Source organism: Clytia hemisphaerica, unplaced genomic scaffold, assembly GCF_902728285.1.
Source record: "Clytia hemisphaerica strain Z4C2 unplaced genomic scaffold, Clytia hemisphaerica genome assembly, whole genome shotgun sequence".
Lineage (NCBI taxonomy): Eukaryota > Metazoa > Cnidaria > Hydrozoa > Leptothecata > Clytiidae > Clytia > Clytia hemisphaerica.
This window is the reverse complement of record NW_027103704.1, coordinates 991,428-1,012,369: the sequence shown is the minus strand read 5'-3', so window position 1 is coordinate 1,012,369 and position 20,942 is coordinate 991,428. Positions and strand designations below refer to the sequence as shown.

At 36.3% G+C, this 20,942-nt stretch overlaps 2 protein-coding genes across 4 annotated transcripts in view; one reads left to right on the top strand and one right to left on the bottom strand.

The window, feature by feature from the left end:
- Positions 1 to 20,942, top strand: part of LOC136804086 (RIIa domain-containing protein 1-like) — a 185,881-nt gene that overhangs the window by 13,103 nt on the left and 151,836 nt on the right. The window lies entirely within an intron of this gene.
- LOC136804083 (high affinity cAMP-specific and IBMX-insensitive 3',5'-cyclic phosphodiesterase 8B-like) overlaps positions 3,979 to 20,942 on the bottom strand; it is a 53,902-nt gene continuing 36,938 nt past the window's right edge. For all 3 annotated transcript variants that reach the window (XM_067060825.1, XM_067060824.1, XM_067060826.1), the window contains exons 12-27: positions 18,704 to 18,794; positions 17,713 to 17,764; positions 16,143 to 16,198; positions 15,644 to 15,715; positions 14,857 to 14,958; positions 13,726 to 13,765; positions 12,531 to 12,666; positions 11,248 to 11,341; positions 10,347 to 10,582; positions 9,843 to 9,929; positions 8,146 to 8,284; positions 7,797 to 7,973; positions 7,166 to 7,246; positions 6,605 to 6,653; positions 6,073 to 6,149; positions 3,979 to 5,571 (exon numbers count right to left, since the gene is read on the bottom strand). In XM_067060825.1, coding sequence (XP_066916926.1) covers positions 5,506 to 5,571; positions 6,073 to 6,149; positions 6,605 to 6,653; positions 7,166 to 7,246; positions 7,797 to 7,973; positions 8,146 to 8,284; positions 9,843 to 9,929; positions 10,347 to 10,582; positions 11,248 to 11,341; positions 12,531 to 12,666; positions 13,726 to 13,765; positions 14,857 to 14,958; positions 15,644 to 15,715; positions 16,143 to 16,198; positions 17,713 to 17,764; positions 18,704 to 18,794 — 1,555 coding nt within the window. In that variant the 3' untranslated portion in view covers positions 3,979 to 5,505. The remainder of the gene's footprint in view (positions 5,572 to 6,072; positions 6,150 to 6,604; positions 6,654 to 7,165; positions 7,247 to 7,796; positions 7,974 to 8,145; positions 8,285 to 9,842; positions 9,930 to 10,346; positions 10,583 to 11,247; positions 11,342 to 12,530; positions 12,667 to 13,725; positions 13,766 to 14,856; positions 14,959 to 15,643; positions 15,716 to 16,142; positions 16,199 to 17,712; positions 17,765 to 18,703; positions 18,795 to 20,942) is intronic.

Here is a 20,942-nt window from a genome sequence, read left to right as displayed (position 1 = left end):
GACAACGAATTGCAAGCCTTATTCAGTCAAATGGACCACGATCGAATTCAATCGTTTATGCAAATCAACGGAGGAGATTGGCTCGTCTGGAAATTTAACCCACCAAAATCAAGCCACATGGGTGGAGTCTGGGAAAGACAAATCCGCAGCGTACGTTCCATCTTATGCAACCTCATGGATCATCATGGAGATTGTGTTGACGATGAATCGTTTAGGACCTTCCTCTGTGAAGCTGAATGTACTGTCAACTCGAGACCGTTAACCTACGACAGCATTGGAGATCCACAGAGTCCAATCCCAATCAGCCCAATCACTTTGTTGACTGGAAAAAGCCAGCTCGTACTACCTCCTCCAGGGAATTTCACCTCGAGCACCACTATGTACTGCAGACAGAGATGGAGACGAGTTCAACATCTAGCGAACGAATTCTGGACACGCTGGCGCAAAGAATATCTCAACACCCTCCAAGAACGACGCAAATGGCCATCAACCAGACGAAATCTGAGTATCGGTGATGTAGTCTTGTTGAAAGATGGTGATCTCTTCCGTAATAACTGGAACATGGGAATCGTTCTGTCGACAAAACAAAGCGCTGACGGTCTTGTTCGTTCTTGTACGTTGAAAACGAGATCAGGAATATTTGAGCGACCGATTCACAAATTAGTCCTATTACTTGAATCCGAGTAGAAAGGTCCGATCCCAGCCGTGGGAGCCTTACTGATTGAAATATTCGGAAAAAGATTGTGTTTATCTTTTTGGAGAGCCATGTTATGGGAATAGTCCCATATTATATGACGTCATACAATGATGATATGGTAATTTACATAGTTAACGCAAATTAAGTTTTTATTACTGCTCTTTTTGTTTTTCTAGTTCAATTTTAATTGCATTTTTTGTCTTAGATATTTTTAACAGTTAATGTATTCCCCTAGGAAATTAGAAATTTTGTGGCCTCAGAAGCGACTCCGTTTTTGTTCATTTGCTTTTTGATAATCACGGTGTAAAGAGCTGTGTTAGAGAGAAGACCTCTATGTTGAGAATTTTTGTAGTAAATCTCTATGTCGAGATAAAAGTGTTTTTCTCCTCGAAGTTACAGAGGCATTGTGAAGTTTATGTCAAATACTAAATTGTTTTATTTGGAGTATGTGTTTGCTATAGTGCACGCTGGAATCGCTTTTAGTAAGTTTATTTTCACGTTATTTTCTTAGTATTTTCTAGAATATCTACTGCTCGTGTGCTTCTTTCATCCTGTGGTGTTTGCTTGTTTCTCGCTTCTTTTCGTCTTCGTCAGCCTGGTCCTGTAGCTTTTTCTGTGATTTGGGTCATGTTTTTCTGAGTGTCTTATATTATGGTCTTGCGCTACAGGACCCTTAGTTCAATATTTTAATATTTTTCATTTTTATAATTTTTCTCCTTTTGTATCTTATTTTAGCTAAAAGTCGAAATACCAGTAAAGGCAAACTTTAAGACGTGTGCACATTCTCCAACACTAAAATTTTCCAGCTGACTGATACAAAATCTGTCGGTATTCATAATTTATAAATTTCAGGATTTTTGATAATTCGAAGTCCAAACCTAAAAATTTTGAAACCTAAAATTAAAATTTTCGATCACAATTTTATTAATTGAAAATATAGCTATGTCATTGTCTGAAAATGTACACTTCGATTTTGATTTTTGAAAGGACTGAAAGTCCCACCTAATAATATATCCTTGTAACCCATGGACAGTAATGACCCTTCCCTAGATGATTCTGTTCCAAAGGCAACAAATGATTTCAACATTGAGAATTCTCAGTATCTATCTCTAATGCGTTTGAGGATCGCTTCTTTTAACCTACACAAGGTGGAAGAACTTAGAACACTTGTAAAAATTTGTGATATAGAACTTAATTTCAAAGGAGTTTCTGAAGCTGGCTTCACAAAAAACCCTCGAAATCCTTTAATCTTTGGCTACACCCCCAACTAAATCAAAATAGGGAGGAATGCGTCTCTACACCAACAAGAATAACGCCCCCAAATCAAACAAAACACTTGTTGACAATAATTTTACCAACATCTCAAAGAATTTTTTCAGTCTGGAAGTGATAACCTATCAATATCAGACCACATATACATACAATCTTAAGAATGAAGTAACTAAAGGGCCCTGGACAAAAGGTTAACGACATCGGGTCGTTCATAGTGTCCTCCCCCCCCTGGATTCCGGGGGGGGGGAATGAGTTTTGAGGTCAAAAAGAAGCCAGGGTGGGGGGAAAGGAGGGGGGGGGGGGATGGAAAATTTTCATTCTAGGCATGGGGGGGGGGGGAACTCACCAAAATCAATTTAAATTGAAAAACATCTTGTTTTATGAGATGATGTTGTGATCAAGAATATCAAGACCATAGACGGTTCGAGTAGTTAAGTTATCTTTTTTTATTTTCTCAACACCTTTTTTCTATTAATGAATACTAACATTTTATGCTTGAGGGGGGGGGGGGGGGCAGAGAAACTTTTGGAGGCAGGGTTGGGGAAAAATGAGGGGGGGGGGGGGGATGGAAAATTTTCATTCTAGGCATGGGGGGGGAGAGACCCTGAAGGACACATTGTCGTTAAGGACTCAACCCCCTTCCCCTTTAACAACAGAACAAGGAACACTTTGTTGAATTGCATATATTTTGCAAATCTAAAAGTATGCTAAACTGTTAAAAATTTAGTATTATTTAAGATTAGCTGACTTATCAAACTTAAACCAGGATCCAGGATTGTCTAGGGACCCAAATCCAAAACTTATCATCGAAAACCAAAACAAACTTTGCAAAAATGACAGGCTAGCTCTAAAGCTCTGAAAACAGCATTTAGTTACATGAAAACCAGAGTATAATTCTTCAATGGGAATCAAAAACTATAGGGTATAAAGTGCACTCACTAACATCAATTTGTCAGATCTAACAAAAGTAACTATGATCATTTGACAATTAAACAAAGGATTTTCTGTCAAGAAGGAAGATTCCAACAACTTCCATTGAAATGATCAGCCGCAAAAAGTTCAACCATTTTGTGCAGTTTGATTTGAGGATTGAGCCGAGTTAAAAAAGCCAACCAGGCTTAATGCTAGTAAGCTCCCACATGAGTGAAAAAATTTTAATATGTCAATCTTTTTCTCATCATCATCCTTCGACCGTTAGGTCGGAAATACCGAGTATCTCTCTTTCCACAGCTCACGGTCTGACATAACTGTTTTCAGTTCTTCTAACTCGAGCCCTGTTTCCCGCCTCAAATTGTCGAGGAAAGTTCGCTTCCTTGAGCGTCTAGGACCAGTAGGGCACCACAATAAGATATCTGAAATGATTTCAGATTTTGCTCTGAAACAATGGCCGGAGAAAGTTAGCCTCCTCGAAAAAAGAACAGAAGAGATTCTAGGGAGACCTTGGTAGATTTGGGCGAGGTTGGGATGATCTCTCCAATCAAGATTTTGAACCCTTTTTAGGAGATTGGTATAACACCCATCGAGACTTTTCTCCATAGATTTTGTCATGGTCCAGGTTTCAGAACCATAAAGAAGAATGGGCTCCACAAGACACTTGAAAATTTTCAGCTTGAGGTTATTGTCAAGATCACATTGCCAGATTTTGTTGAGCTTATTACAAGCTTTTCCACGCAAGTGCTTTCCTGGTTTTTTAAAGTCGCTATCAGAGAACTGTTGATAAGAGAGCCTAAGTAGTTGAAATCGATTACTTTTTTAATGTCAACACCTTTCAAAGAAAATAAAGGGAGAAAATTTTCAGAGGAGCAAAGATATTCTGTTTTTTTCTCGTTACAGTAAAGACCGACCTGACTTGCTGCAGTTTCTAAAGAATGGAGTAGTAGAATTTCGAGATTTTGAATACTTTCTGCAACAAGTGCGAGGTCATCAGCAAAATCCAGATCAGTCACAAACAAGCCAGGGTCACGTGTGCCCTGGGGCGTTTTAATTTGAATTCCCTTTTTGTTAAAAGTTTAATATTATTATTATATTTTTCTCGCTCATTCACTCATTTCATTCATTCACTCACTCGTTTAGATGGCTTCGAGATTTTACAAGCATTCTTATGATCAAACACATTTGGATGTATTTGGAAATCTCTGGAAGTAAAAATAATTATTTTCAGTTTCATTTGACTTGACATGCTTTGTTATAGTGCAAATCATCAAATAGCGTAATTCCGACCATAACATGTGATTTATAAAATCGCAAGAAACAAAACCAAACAGAATCATACGAGCATGAATTCCCAATCTGAACAACTTACTACTTCCAAAAAACACGTGTCATGAACACATATCAAGAAAAACTAAGAAGGCTGGCCAGCTATAAGATCCGCACATAGGTTGATCATTTTGTCCGAACGAACGCGTGTACTAAGAATATTCGTTAACTCTCAAAACCATCTTATTTTAAAACGCACATACTATACAATATAACATAGCTAAGTAGCCAAGCTGTATATTTGCTTGACACAAATAATTGACATCCCTTTTCATAATTCCACTGTTTCCAATAAATGTATTAAACAGATGTTTCACGCATACCGTAAAATCCGCCAAATTCAAACGATTCTTGACATTGTGTCGTCAATTTTTGAAAAAAAAGAATCATTTTTATTTGACGCGAGATACTCCTTCATCCAGCTGGTCTCTAAATTTAGCTCTCGCATAAAAACATTCAGTTCTATAACGATACGATAAAAGGATCTCATAAAAGCACGATGATTCATCGATAAAAAGTGGTTCTCACTAGATCCAGTCCATTTCTCCATTTCTCTTTTAAAGTCAATCAATCAATTCATTCAATGGTTTATCTCCTTAATCTTTTAAAAAACGTTATACTCCAATATAACTCGGGAATTAACGTGCAACCAACACACCAAAAAAAAACACTATTAGTATTATCTCCACCATCAAAAAGAAGCAAACATTTTCTCAATATACTGGGTATTTGCTGCTTTATGTATATTTTTCCTTTTGTGTTTTTTTATAGTAATCGATAGCGTAGAGTATCGTATCTCTTTTTGGACATCCATAAGGCGAGTACTCCTCTTCATAAATAACGTTTGTAACAATCGAAAGGTTCAACATCTCTCGACCCAGATCACTCCTGACGGGAACATTAGACTGACCGTGTTTGAATTTCGGCCGACTTTTTCGGCTACCATTTGTTTGTATACAATAATACAGTACAGGCAAAAAGCCTATCAATAGATCTTCGTTCTCCATTCACAAAATCTCGCTCACAATTAAGCATGCGGGCAGCCGCTCGATCTCTCATCACCGTATTAAATGACGTCATCAATCAAGCAACGAAAATAAACCAAACAAACGTGTCTGGAAAGACAGCGAAAATATTCCTTTGAAATTTTTTTCGTCTCTCATTTTCTCCAAACCATATTTTTCTTTGTTGGTATATATGGGTTATTATGTTGGACGTTTGGGTTGTTTGTCAATTCTCGTTGCATTTTTATTGATGATGATAAAGGATTGTGGGTATTAAGATGATGACGTCACCGTTGAAGATGGTTCATCGTTCGATGTCTCCTTATCTTTATCCTTTTCCTAAAAACAAAAATTTTACATAGAGTGAGTATACGCCAAGTCTTGTTAGCGTTTTAATTTTTGGCTTGTGGGTATAAGGGCGGGCGCAAATTGGCGTCGGCGTAATTTTATATGCTGTATTCTCTTTTTTGTTCTGAGTCAATTTTTAAGTAATTTTGGCGTTATTCACGGCCCGGCAACAAAGGAGGCCTGCATAAAGAGATGCCAATAAGGAAACTGATAGTTTCCCAGCGTTTGTCCAGTCTCACTTGTCTTGAGTGACAAAAATTCATTACTAGTAAGTTTACTCTATCGCTCTTCACGGAGAAAATTTACTGCGGAAAATGATAAGGAGGTCTGGTAAAGTAATAGTGCATTTTGTATTTTTGCAATTTTCAGTAGTATCGACCACCCCAGCCCCCCCCCCGAAAATAGAATATTTAAAACTCTGGATCATAATTACACCCAACTCTCTTTCACGAAGCGAGACAATCATTAAGACGATGTAATTTGAAGACATACCAACTGGTCAGCTTCTGAAGTCCAGTATTCGTAGTTTTTATTCAGATATTCCATTGCTTTCGAAACTTGAGCAAATTCTATAAGAGTGAAATGAAAATGCGTAAATGTGTGAAAAAAGGTACGAGTGTAAAGCTACTATTCTTTTGAAAACCTTTCACGTTGATGTAACCTGTTCGATGTGATGTTAGCGATGTTTCCGATGAAGTCCGAATCGAAACAGAATCGAACCAACCGAACAATGAAAAATTGTTTACTACTGGCTAAAAACGAGGTGTTACCGTAGAAAAATAACGTAATGAATATTAACATTCTTGATATGCGTGAGTTAAGATTACGTCATTTTTCATTTCGGAAACACCCGTAAACACAGGAATTTGACACATGTGTTGCTATTTTTATTAACACTCATGGGTCAAATTCCGGTGTTTTAGGGTGTGTGTTTCCGATAGGGGAAATGACGCAATCTTGACTTATGCATATCAAGAATAACACGAGCAAGCAAAAAATAAAGAAGGAGTTATGAATGACTTACTGTTCCAAGAAACATACAAATTCATGACAAAGTAATCGATGAAGAAGATCTAGAAAATAAAAACAACAGAAGAAGGTCAATGGCGTTTCGTTCCAGATCCTTTTAATAATTCATTTTTTGTTCCTTCACAGATTCTGAGGTACTATTGAATGAAGTCATAGTCCTTATAAAAAACACTGGTCTGGAAGCTTATTGTTTTAACTTTTTGTTAGCTTGTTATTATCAAAAGATGAAAATCGATTTGCTCAGTTTTTGATCACGTTACCAAGTACTCCCCTTGGGATTGGTTTAAGATTTAATAACATGATCAAAGAGTGAGCAAAACAAACTAATTTCTCAAAGCAAGTTCAAGTAAGAAACAATGGGAAAAAAACAAGGCTTCCAGACCAGGGTTTTTTACATGGACTATGATTAGTTTTAGTGGATAATTCATGATATGTACAACTGGAGAATCTTCCAAAAATTTTAAAAGTTCTCAGAAGACTCTCCAGTGGTGCATATTATGAATAGGGCTTAAAAGAAAAAATTCAAATCAAATTCGACCAATGGACGATAACCTACCTGCGATTTTGGTACATTGCACGTGTGACGATCGAAAACAGGCATAACGATGGGTAAACCACGTTTCTTCTCTTCTTCCGTCTAAAAAGAAGTTAAGAAGATCTTTATTCATGATATGCACCATCGCATTGTCTTCTGACATTACATCATTGACCCAACAGCTGATTGGTCGTAAGTGACGTAAAATCAGTCAATACGTCACTTTTAACCAATCAGCTGTTGGGTCCGTGGAAGGCATTGCAATGGTGCATATCATGAATAAAGAAGAATCTAGTTCGTGATATTCAACACGTAAAGATTCTTACATGAAGAAGATTTTTTTCCTATTGTTTTCGAGAGCATTACTTCTAAAAGCCAGCCTTCGGCTCCCCAATAGAATATTTGCAGGTTCGAGCCTCAAACATATACTATATTCATAATATCGCCTTACAAGGCTTACGGGTTACATACAGTCAACTCACTGTATTTCGAATCTCTGTTCTTCGAATCTCCATATAACTTGAACTAAGATACTGGCCCCCTCAGCTGGAAATGGGTTGAAAGTTCTCTCTGTAATATTACGATTTTCGGCCCCTTGAAGATCGAATTAGAGAGTCAACTGTAAAAGAATAAAGAAGGCAATAAAACGGACCTGTCTGAAGTATTCTTCCGCTATCCTATAAGCCCAAACTTTACATAGTTCCGTTGGTCGTGCAGGATTTGCAATGTCAGCACATTTGATGATCATCCGGCGCACAATGGCCCTATTCTCCGGTGATTGGAAATTTGTTAGGGCGGAAGAGACAGATTCTGGCGTTCCACGCCCATTCTAAAAAAGAATTTCATAAATAGATTGCAATAGAATCGCAAATGGACCGGGCTGCCTATCATTAAGCCTCAATTGCAAAAGCTGTTATTTATGTCAAGAATTCAATCATTAATTTTATTCGCCGTTTTATGACGTAATCTCAAATGTCGTAATGAAGTGACGTGAATCTTACAGTGCTCTGCCCGTCCTCGTGAGCATTGTGTCGTTTGTTGAAGTTGTTTTCGAATTTGGCGAGATGTTCGAAATGTTGTTTCATCTCAGTAGCCATTACCATATCAATGATAGATTGACGGATCATTTTGAAGTCGTCCCTGTGTTGAGGAAAAGTGGAAAATGTATTATCTGATACTCCAATGACGTATATAGTTAACCCCATTGAGTTTAAAGCCCGAAGGGTTAGAGTAGAATCTCTAACCTTTCTCAGGTAAGAAAAAGTGAAGCCTTAAAAAATGCACCATATTTTTGACGACAGATTGAATCTAGCAATTCCTTTGTTTACGATTGATATTTTTTTCGAAGTTTAACGGTAAATTTTAGTTTCAATCTGTCATTTGTGCAAAAACCAGGCGAGCCGCTCAAGGCCGCGCAACTTTGGTAGGGTTTGTTGGCTTCAAATTCTACCAAGGAGATTCGATTCTAGCCCTTCGGGCTTATACTTCATTGGTTAACCCCCTCCCCTATTCCGAACTCGAATGGGGGAAATTTGTTTATTCGAATCACCGAATTATATAGAAACAAGTTAGAATAACAGAAGTTTGATTAAGTGAGAGTTTACTGTATTTGCATTCGCCTTCCTTAAGGGAAGAAATTTTCGCGGAATTTAATTTCGCGATTTTGGGTGTAATTCGCGAAATTAAATTCCGCGAAACACATTAAAATGGCTAAATCGCGAAATTAAATTCCGCGAAATTCGATTTTTTAGAGGAAGAAGACGGCGATGAAGTTCAATCATGACTTATCATAGAAACATTCATCTTTGATGTTGTTATTTTGTTGTTAAAGTTTGTTAATGTGACTGAAATCGTCTTGAATGTCGATGAAAATTATGAAAAAACTTTTTCTCTGTAAAAAAAATTCTTTTGAAATTTCTCAATCGCGAAATTAAATTCCGTGAAACTTTTGAAATCGGCTCATTCGCGAAATTAAATTCCGCGAAATTTGCCATTTTGAAACTCTAATTCGCGAAATTAAATTCCGCGAAAATTTCTTCTCGCGAAAATTTCTTCCCTTAAGGTATCATGTTCCAGGAAAAAGTTTCCCTAGGGAATGAAGGGGGAAAGCTACTGCAGGAGCTTAGAAAGTTAAGCGTGACATCCACAAATTGAATACTAAGGAGCCCAACCAGCATACGGTAAAAATTGTTTGGTCAAAAAAGGTTAGCTGGCCTAAACAGACTACTCAATCAGAAACTGAAATCAAAACATAAAAAATTAGAATAGCGCAGTCGCTACTAATTTAAGCTGGCAGAATAACAAATAGCCTTCGAAATTCTCGCCTTCGGAAAGAATTTAAAAAAGCGGTTGTCTAGATTTGAAAATAAGGAGAGCTTGTCCACTTTATGAACTGCCCGCTAATAGGACATTTTACTTTATGAGGGTGAGTCCTGTCGGAACTAAAAAAAAACTTTTGAACGGTTTGTCTTTTCATGCTTTCCTAGCAATTCTCTGTTTTAATTTACAATTTTTCTAGTGTTAACTATATGATGATCGGTATTAATTTATAATATTCATGACGTAATATCTTAAACGGCAGCACCCAAAAAAGCCTGGGCGTTTGTCACTAGTTCAAAGAATAGTAAAGGCCGATCGAGATATAATATTCAAAATAAAACATGAAAATCAGAAAAGTAGACTCTGATTAACAACTTACTGTTTTAAGTTTTTGAAAATGTTGGAATTTGAATCTCTACATGTCAATTTGAAGGCCATTGCAGCGTGATGACTCTCTAATACAGCTCTGAAGAAGAAAAATGCAATTATTGATAAAGATTGTATCCCGGAGTTCTTTTTTGATTTATTCCAAAATTTCATTGCTGGGAATTTAATCTCACAGCAAAAAATAAATTCATTCTTACAGCAACTACAAATTTTTTGAAGGCACAACGCTTATAATCATAAAAGTATAATCAAAAACATTACCTAAGCCTTTTTAAGCATATGCTAAATCTCAAATTAGGAAATTTGGAAATAGTTTATTCCCAATTTACAAATTTTTTATAAAGCATGCATGATCTGTAATATACTTAACTATTTGACTAGCCTAATTGTGGCTTTAAAACATATTTCTATACAAGGCTCATAAAAATCTAGCCCAAATGTTTATCAGGAAATTTCACTCTAAAATATCCGCAAATTTCCCAAATAAATAACTTACAAATCGTTATAAAGAACTGCTAGTTCGCTACCCGCGTTGCACAAAAAGGAGTTTGTAAACCCAGGGTGATCTACATCGTGAACGACCGCGGCGATAAGTGATGCGACTTCATCCGACCGTTCGAGTACATTTTTAACGTCGTCCTGCAGTAGGAAAACCGCTGTTGCGTGTAGCACGTCTGCGGCGTGTGTCGAATTGTGATACGTGTTGTGCGAGGAATAATTGTCTTCGATTAACTGTCGACGAAAAAAAAGATCTTTAAATGAAAAATCCGAATAATATAACAATAGCGTTCAGTTTGAGGTCGTCGCGTCCCCAAAACCACCTATCGGTGAATTAATCAAACCTAACTCGAGATATTAACATCCTTAAAAACAAGTGTTTTTCAGTGTTTTTCATTCAGACAGAAACAGCGTTTTTTTTTGTCAACCAGTTTTTGCGTTTGGAAGTCAATATCTCTTAACGAATTTTTAGCACCTATCGACTCGCAAATGATCAAAAAGTCTTTTTTTGAGAGTTTTCCAAAAATGTTCAACAGGTCTCCGTTTTCTCAAGCCGAAATTTTCATTGCCCTAATCACCCTATGATATTTTGCCCCGAAGCCGTCGCTTTATTTCTTCCGCAAGTAACAAATTTGATTCACCAAAATTTTAATCCCGCTACCCCGATTGAACCTATAAGTGCTTTGACTAAAAAAATCGAGCCGACCTAACGAAAAACGAAATTTTCCCCCCTACTACACCGCTCAAACTGGATACACGATGTTTAATATTTTTTGTTTCTGTTTTTTTTGGAAAAAAACACACTATAGCTCCTTTAAACAAAAATTCTAGAAAATGAAGAAAGGTGGAAAAAAAGAACGCACTCAATAAAAATTGGTAGCGTTATACGAAATACGTACCTCTAACCAATTCCGAATGACAATGTCAGGAACGGACAGATATCCAGCCACGTCAAACCGCGTGAAAATCTTCTGACCCAAATAATAAAGCGGCCTAAAAACGGGACGAGAGCTTAATTTATAAAAAAGTCTTGAAAGAAATTTCCTCTGTAGCTTTATATTAGACCCCGGAGCAATCAATAGATACGGAAACGTCTGCACGCTCCGGGAGAATCAAGCTTCAAACAATCATTATTGTGGTTATTATTTTGACACCAAAGACGGTACTGTTAGTTAATATATGCTCCATGCAAAACATTCGAGTAAATATATCAGAAAATAATCTCCGTTTCAAAACTTTACTCTCCACAAGAGTTACTTATTAATCTATTTTTCAAAAATAATCTTTTGATATTTCAAAATTTGTTGGATGTTTTTATGAACTATTTCATAAAGATGGACTCCCTCAGCAGGCAGATTTGACAAAACACCACAGTGTGAAAAACAACAGAACCGAAATTCCAAAATTCCAAAATTTCGAAATTTGTAAAGAAGCTGCAGTGAGAGTAATTGGGAAAACAACAAACAACAGCTTATGAAAGGATTGGGCTTTTTTCCTTATGAAACAGTAAGCGACCTGTTGAAAGGAGGAGATCCTTTACTGTTCCATGGGGTAAGGTTTTAAATACTGTGGAATTACGTCGGGGTGATTTTTTAAATTATGTGAAAATCCAGAATTCTAGAGAAGTAAAGCTAAAAGTACACAGAGCTCCAGAGGATTACGACATTTCCAGTTGGAACTTCAAGTTTAGGGTTGCCAAAGGTCACATCCTCTATTATCCTCACCAGTAGGTAGGAGCGAGGGCTGGCGAGGGAGGTTGAATTTTCCCGATTTACTCCAAGTGAGCTAAAATGACCAACTTTTTCTAAAAAGTGTCACAAAATGGGCGTTTATTGTTGATCCCGCTATTATAATGCTTGTCTTTACAAATTGCTGTTACTAAAATCATGTATGAACAGGCTTAAATGTTGAAGTAAGAGCATTTTGGAGCAGAGTACAGAGCGGAAGTTGAAAAGAATAGTACAGTGGACACTCTCTAATCCGATTTTCAAGGAGAATTGCATTTTTATCGAAAAAGGGAGCACATCGAATAGTAGAGCGTCGTATACGAGAGTTTCTTGTCGACTGTGACTTTCAATATCATCGAATAAGGGAGCGTATCGAATAGTAGAACATTGAATTAGAGAGTGTCATCAATATGTTACTGATTCCTTAGGTAGGATGGATGAAAAGAAGAGCAAACCTTTTCTGTGTGACTTTCTCCAACTTGATGATATCGAATGACCATTTGTCGTCACCTTCCAAAGCAAGTTGAATGTCAGGTGGAGCTTTCATTGGCTGCGATACTTTCGTGATCATTGAGTTGGCTGACGAATGACCTTTAAACAAATGTGATAGACCATGTTCAGACGTTATGGTTCCGTTTCGATCCAGTGTGATTTTCGAGAGTGTTCAGAAAGTTCCGTTTTGATCTGTTTTGCTGTGTAACGTCTTCTTTTTTCATGTTTCGAATTTTGACGTTCATACTTATTTCGGAACCCTTTCGTTTCGAAGCGAAACGGAACCGTAACGTCTGAACATGGTCATAAACTAATTTGCTTCAACGTTTATCTAACGTTTACAACGTCCATATAACGTTACATGAATGGTGAAACAAGTTTGTGTGCCAGCTGAGCCAATACCAAGTGGTTGTATACGAGGTAAAAAATAGACACTTCGATTATTTCGGATTCTAAAACTTTACGTACACTAAATGTACTTTAACGGGATAAATCTTCGCAGAGACTTAATTTCGCGGAAGGCACAATTAAGAGACAATATTTTCACGATTTCAATGTTTTTACTGCCAAATCATGCATGTTGGTTAATGAAATACGCCTTATCAGCGCTTCTTTGATGCCAGTAAACATTTAAAAAGTAGTTTATTTGAGAGATAAGGACTTTCCAAATTTCTATTGGGACTTAATTTCACAGATGAGGGAAATTTATAAATCCCCGCGAAAATATTATCCCGTTTAAGTACCCTGTTATCTAAAGTCTAATTTAATTCTATCTTCATCATCATTGCTCGACCGCGACCGCTTGACCTCCATCACACTTTGATTGAGTGATCTTTAGTTTTTAACTCTCTTAGAGTTTTGAAGTTTTAGCTTATCTTGTAAAAAAAATCACTTCTTTACACAAACCAACCTCCCACAAGGATTTTTAGGCAATCTAAAGTTTTTACCCAAATTTATTTATGGGGACAGGTAGGAGTTAAAAATATATACAAGTGATTTTGTGGTTCAGCTAAATTGATCTGGCGAGCCAGGGTGCAGTATGCAGTGCTGACGAGTCCTAATAAGGACGAAGTGCATATGCTGCTCTGCCACCCAAATCTCCTGAGTGAATATAGTTGGACAGAAATTCTTATTTCTTTACATAAATATGAACCTCACCTTTAACGTGACTGTCTGCCGATAGCCTCCTCTCCATTTTCTGAGTATTTAAAAAGACAGAGTAAAATATATGAACAACCTATCGAAGCTAAAGAGACGTCTGTTACATTGTGTTTTCAGAAAGTAATGCCGTTTAGAAACAAGTGATACTTTTATGGACCTACCTGTTTATGCATTTAACACATATAAAATTGATATCTACATAAGCGTGACCATTAAACAATCATTCAGAACACAAATAGTGACGATCTATCAAAATGAGTCGTTTGTTTCTTATAAAAAAACACGTTTAGAAACCAAAATTTCATGCTCTTGAAATATTCTTTCATATTCAAGACTTCGAGAGCAAAAAATCATATCTCATGAAAAAAATTGAGTTATTTGACTAAGAACATTGATGTATGCTTATTAATAGTGATTCTCATAGATAAAAATGCGTTTTTTGAGCCAACAAATTTTTTTTGCAAAAATCTGCTTGAAACATCTTGAACCTATGATGGTACCTTACTTTCATGCAAGAAATCAGAAAAAATTAATGATCGAATTTTTCACCAAGTCCAAAAAACCCATTTTTTAGCCGTTTTTTGGCCCAAATTTGCCCCCCCAATTTTTTTTGAAAATCTGGCTCCGTCACATTCGAGGGTTATAGTTATGATCTTTGTTCAAAAAATCGTAAAGAATGAAGAGCCAATCTCGAGAAAGCTAATACCTAAGTATTGATAATGTGCTTATAAAAAATATCGAATTTGGCCAGTTTTCTATAAAAACACGCCAAGCAACCAAAATTTCATGTCGAAACACACATATTCTTTAAAAGTAAGCCCTCCTGAGCAAAAAAAACATCTATCTCATAAAAAAATTTAGTACTTTGACTAAGAACATTGATGTATGCTTATTAATAATGATTCTTATAGATAAACATGCGTTTTTTGAGCCAACAAATTTTTTTTGCAAAAATCTGCTTAAGCCATCTTTTACCTACGATGGTACCCTACTTTCATGCAAAAAATCTGAAAAAATTAACGACCTAATTTTTCACAATCTGAGCGTCACTTCGAAGGTTAGATTGCTACTACCTTAGACATTTGAATACAGTTGAAAAATAATTTAATAAAAGAAATTAACCCTTACGTTCATCATAAGTCCTTCAACGAGGTCACGCCCCTCACGCGTTTTATCTTCCACTTGATCAAGTGAGCTCGGCGTATACAGTTCAGTGGTCCGCAGTATGTCCTATTAAAGAGATGTAAGCAATTCATTGGTGGGGTTCTCAAAAAAGAAAAGAAATTCGTTCAATCAAGATTCAAACCCGTTTCATTTTGTTGTCCATAATTTCGGGTTACGAAGAAAGTTTATAAGGCATTATTAATTATGGCGTAAGGAAACTTAATCGAGTCAAGAAGGATAGACGATCGAGTTGTGCACGGCCGCAGTCGAGGGATAATGATCTTAGGGCTAATTCCGGTAACGTCTCCCACCTCTCTCCCAACGTCCTCCCACCTCTCTCCCAACGTCCTCCCCGATCTTTCTTTCTCCAACCTACGATGACTTCTGAAACATTTTTTTATGATTTTAAGTGAATTTAGTGATGTTGAACGAATTTTGATGCGCAACCATTGGACTACGAGACCACAGAAGATAACGAAATTCCGAAGTACATATATCGTGTAATTTATTGAACCAACATTACTATTGTCCAAACCCTCCCAGAGAACTTAAATGCCTTTAAAGTGCATTCTCCAAAATGGATCCCATACCCTGAACCTAACTGATCATATCGATATCCAACCATAAATCTAACTGAAAATAACGAAATAATATTTGGAGACATTATAGGATTTAGTCGCAGCTATCAACAGAAGCCTTATATATACAGAGATCCGTGTGGGCAGCAAAAGAAGAGATACTTCTGACTTACGATAACTCTGTCCAGTACTTGTACAACTCCGTTCGGTGAATTATCCTGTACTGCGTTCAACATATTGATCACCTAATGAAAGTGAAATACATTTCTTTGAAACACAGACAAGTATAATAATACCGATATAATAGTGAGATTAAGTAAATCATTATATTCACAACGAAAATGTTATAAGCGAGTGAATTTCAACCAATCAAATTACGTAGTTTGACTAGCCTATTACAATCTTCGCCAGTCGGCGTGATTATATTGGTATACTTAACCTCAGTAATTCTCCGTAACGCAGAACACTCCGGACGCCTAATCTTTGATTATTCACACAGGCCTGCCTTGGAATGATAAACGATAAATGTGTCTATAAACTACTTGAGGATGAAGCTAACCCCATTAAATTTTGACCTGCAAGATCAAGAACGAAGAATTCACTGTCGTCCTCAGTCAGTTAGGATCTAGACAAATAAAAACTACAAACTTCTCCACTGAAAAAGAAGATTACCTTCGTGATCGGTGCCTCAGCTCGTATCGGAACATAGTTTGCCACCGTTAGACCAGCTGTAGGAAAAAAAGAAAAAGAGTTATGAGGAAATCTTCAAAATACCAAAGTTTTCTCAGCATCTACCTTAGTACATCTAACTATAAATCGAAAACCCTCAAAAAATTTAACAAAAGTATTGATTTAACTTAACATGGCTTCTTAAATAGTGGAGAATAAAATAAACAGGTTTTTTGTTGATTAAATTCGAATGTTTGTGCCGCGTGAGTCGAAATAATGAGAAGAGATTGACGTGTACCTTTCCCCGTCATTAATTATTTATGAGTTAAAATCGTTTACTTTTTAACCCTTCTTGTATGTATACGCTTTTTTATAAGAATATACTTTATAAGAATATCACCATCATGTGATTTGGCAACTGAAGCTAATAATGCCGTTTTTAGGGCATTTTCAATTATAGATTTCAAATTACCCCCAAGTAAGACTCACTCCTGCCATTTTATGCTTTAGGCGTATGTACTAAATGTTAAATCTAGTTTGAGTTAGGGTCCTAACCTAAGAAAGCTGTAAGAATATCTTAGGATGATTTTCGGCAAAAAGTTAAGAATATCCATCATGAAATGAAAAAAACACCATTCTTATATAAAAAAGTAACTATTGATCACTTGATTTAAAATGGCAGAGTGTAAAAATACCTTTCTAATGGTACCAAAATCATAGTTTAACTCTCAAGTTAAAAAAAAAAAGTTGGAAATTTTTCAAAAGAATGTTGCGTGCTGGAAAAGTTGAATTTTGATCATATTTAAAAGAAAAAGAAAAATCAATCTAAGTGTGAAACGGAATTTAACATCATAGGCAGCACAAAATAAACTGACTTGACCGAAAAGTACTTTTAAAGGTATTAATTTTCACACGGATAAAATAAATATTTCTTTCAGACACAGTCGAAATTCCAATAACATTTTGGTTAAATGAAAATTCATGTCATCTCAGTGACCTGGTTAGAATTCTTATAGCGTTGGGGAAGGCTTTGTTTGATTTCCATTTTTTACAAAAAGTTTTAGGCGAGTTACCAGTTGGGGTGAACTATTACGTTTTTTTCTCAACAGGATCATTTTTTGGTCGATTTTCTTTGTGACATGAAAAGTCAAGTTTTTTGAGTAAAAGAATAACTTTAGGTGTGACCAAAATAATTTATTATTCTACGAGCGCGACCGACCCTGTTTTTCTCAAAATCGAAAATAATAATATTGAAGTGGCAAAGCTGGAGATTGGACTTTGTTGCAGATATTTTTTAATGAAAAAGTTGAAAAGTGTAAACTCATCCCAGAACTTTTAGATGAATATAAAATATCACAATGGAAATGACAAGAAAGTCGTTCATAGATGAAGAGGAACAAGTCTACTGCTTCAAAATGTCACAATTCTTTTAGATCTAAGCCTACCGATCCTAGATTTTAGAAATCTATTTTTATTATACCGACCGACCGACCAACCGACCGACGACCGACCCATATTTTTCCGAAGCTTTTTCCGTAAAACAATAAATTAATTTGTGTGGCCTTATACTCACTGTTGTTATTTGCGATTTGATTCTTGTCCGTTCCTTTAGCGTCTACCCGGATCTAAACACGAGAAAGAAGTAATTACTTTACTCTAACGCAATTCTAGCCTAGTTAACGAAGACACACGGCTTATGGCAATATAGCATTTACGGCATTCACGGGTTTTAAGTTTGCCTTGGGACACTAGTTATTCAGTCACAACTTACCGTCAGATTTATTCTTATGACTGAATCAAACTAGCTTAGATTTCTAGGCTAGCGCGATCCCTTTTATGACTGATGGACCTTAAGTTATCTTAAACCTTTAAAGTCACGATCCCCTCATTTCCGAGCAGATTCTGATACTCTGCACATGAGACGTATTCATTCTAGGTTGACCGTTTTGATTTGGGATGAATATTAAATGAATTTTTGAGCGCAATAATGACTGAAGCAAAACAATCGCACAAAAACAAACGACAATCAAAAACATTAAAACAGTCGCTTTCATTTTCCAAGCAAAGGGAGCACGGTTTTGATTGTTTTGGATGAACAACCTGGTCAGGTCGTCACATCCGACAATTACCATTAGAACAGACGAGGTGTGCGCAAAATGGATGATGTTGTACGGGATTAAAAGCATATTGAAAAGCATAAATATTTGTTGGGCAAAATTTCGTCAAAAAGTACCTAGAATGTTTCGGTAATCTTCCGTGATGAAATGTTTCCATTTCAGTGGATAAAGCAAGGACTGAAAATGGCTTTTGCACAGCAAAATAACACATTTACTTGAAATTATTGTGAATTATGCAGAACTTTGAGACCACAATTGCACGTGACAGTTCCGTTTCGCTCCGAAACGAAATGAAGCCATTCTATTGGCTAGAAGTGACATAAAACTTGAATGTAACCAATAGCATGGCTTCATTTTGTTTTGAAGCGGAACGGAATTGTAACGCCTGAACATGATCGGAGACGAAGATCCCCCTGAGACGGAAGAATTTTGAACACAGTACGTTACCTTCTGTAATTCTTGATGCATTTGTTGAATTTGAGAATCACGTTCCACAGCTGTTAGATCACGTTTAACAACCACGTAATGTGTGACACGACTAAAAAGTAGGAAGAAAAGAAAAAACAATTAATTATAGATAGATAGATATGAGCCCTCCGAATGCATTCGGGATGGGTCCTAACCACGAAGGAGTAGGAATCACGGCGCTGACAGACATTGCGACTTGACAGACGCGAGCTGCCAAGCCATGGCGTATACTATGACACTCGAACGGCACTGGGAGAGCGATGCTCACGCGAGGCCGAATCTTATGAGTGCCACGGCACGTCACAATGTCTGTCTAATCTTATATATAATGACCACTAAATTAAAGAAAAGATTTTGGCTATAAATGAATGATGAGTTCTCATGGAGTAAGGTCGCAAATATATAATGTCAATAGTTTTGGTTCCCATTATGAAGCAGTGTGTAATGTCATCACTGACCTTTACATATCCCTGGACCAAGTTTCTCAATCCCGGCCAAGCAAAATCTTTGTAGCGCCGTTAGACGTTAAATTTCAACACTGCAATGTCTTCTTTACGGGTACCAACTTCAAAAAAACTTCGATCAAAGATGGCGGATATAGCTTGGTCCAGGGATACATAAAAGTCAGTGAATGTCATCCCGTTGAAATAAATCTAAAATTTTGATTTTCGGCTAAGCCACCGTTCGGTGAATTTGAGCTTACTTAAGATAACATTACTCAGTCCTTCTTCAGTGTTTTAGTCTGAATTTTGCTGAATTTCAAGAGGGAGTATTTTTTTACACCTAGCAGCTAGGCTCAAAATATCCAGGGAACTGAAAATGTCCCGTTTACGGAGACGGTTGATTTCAGTCAACTCTCTCTCTAATTCGAACCTCATAGTTCGAATCTTTTTGTAATTCGAACTAAAACATTGTCCCCTCAGCTGCAAAGTAGTATAAAATGCTTTCTATCATTCGAATCTTTCTCTAAATCCGAAAAAAAACTTAAAGAGAAGCAACTGTAGTTTTTACCTGGCAGATATGATTGTTATGAGTCTACAATTACAAACAAACAAACAAAGCGAACAAAAAGAAAAATAAACTTCGATTGGTTTATCAGCAGTCCCAAGATGAGAATGTCATTAATAAAACTCTTTAAGAGAAGTGAAAACAAATGGAACGCCGATTGAATTTTTGAAAACAGTCAAAGTTTTTCTCAAATCAACAAAGGCAACAGCAACATCAATGTACGAGTAAAAAGAGACGCACTTAAACCTGAGAAAAAGGTTAAGTAGAGAAAACGGACTACCAAAAAAGAACAAAAAACTATTTAATCCTCTCCAGATGTGACCATACGAGTTCTGCCAAAGAGAACTTGCATACAACAATGGTCAATGCAATGCGAGAGAAAACTTTCAAGAACACATAAGATCGTTTTACTATAAGCATTTTATATGTTTCGACAAATTGAACTGGTATCTCTTTTGACAGTTAAGTTTCAGACTGAAACATTTACTTTTAAAGATTTTCTGAGGTTTTTGAAATACCGTTTTCAATACCAAAATACAGTTTGCTTGCAACTGTGTAATCAGAAACAAAGTCGTGTTGATAGAAAATATCTTACGAAGAAAGTTGACAATTTCAAAATTGCTATTTATTAACGCTTTTTAAGATTCTCAACCTTAATAGTTTTGCTTTAAAGGACATTACATTTTAACTAAGTCATAAAATTGCATGATAAATTTCACATTATATTTCATATTTCACACTACACTACATAGAAGTTAAACACAACATAAATTTTCTCATGTAAAAAAAACCATCCTCCAACTTTTTACCCTTTATACCTTTATCACTTTAAGACGAGATTAACTATTGATTATATATTCCTCGGCTTTCCCATATGGTTAAGTTAAAAAATTCGTAAAAACGGAAATTTCACGGAATTCCATGAAGAAGCTCGGTACCTAATCACTGTTAAGAGTATTCATAAATGCGATATTCCAAATACACTCTTTTTATTAAAGCAATTAAAATTTTGTTGCGGCTGGACTGTTCTTATTTTTAGTGCAAGATTGAATTATTTTTTTATACTTTGACCCTTAAATTGCTTAAAATTCAGCAATTCCAGCAGCTGGTCCAGCAGTTTCTCCAATACTAGCAAGTGTATTCGAGATAATCGAAACAGACGGTATAAAGCAAAGTTGACATGTCGCCAAAATCGCCGTCCACTTTGCTC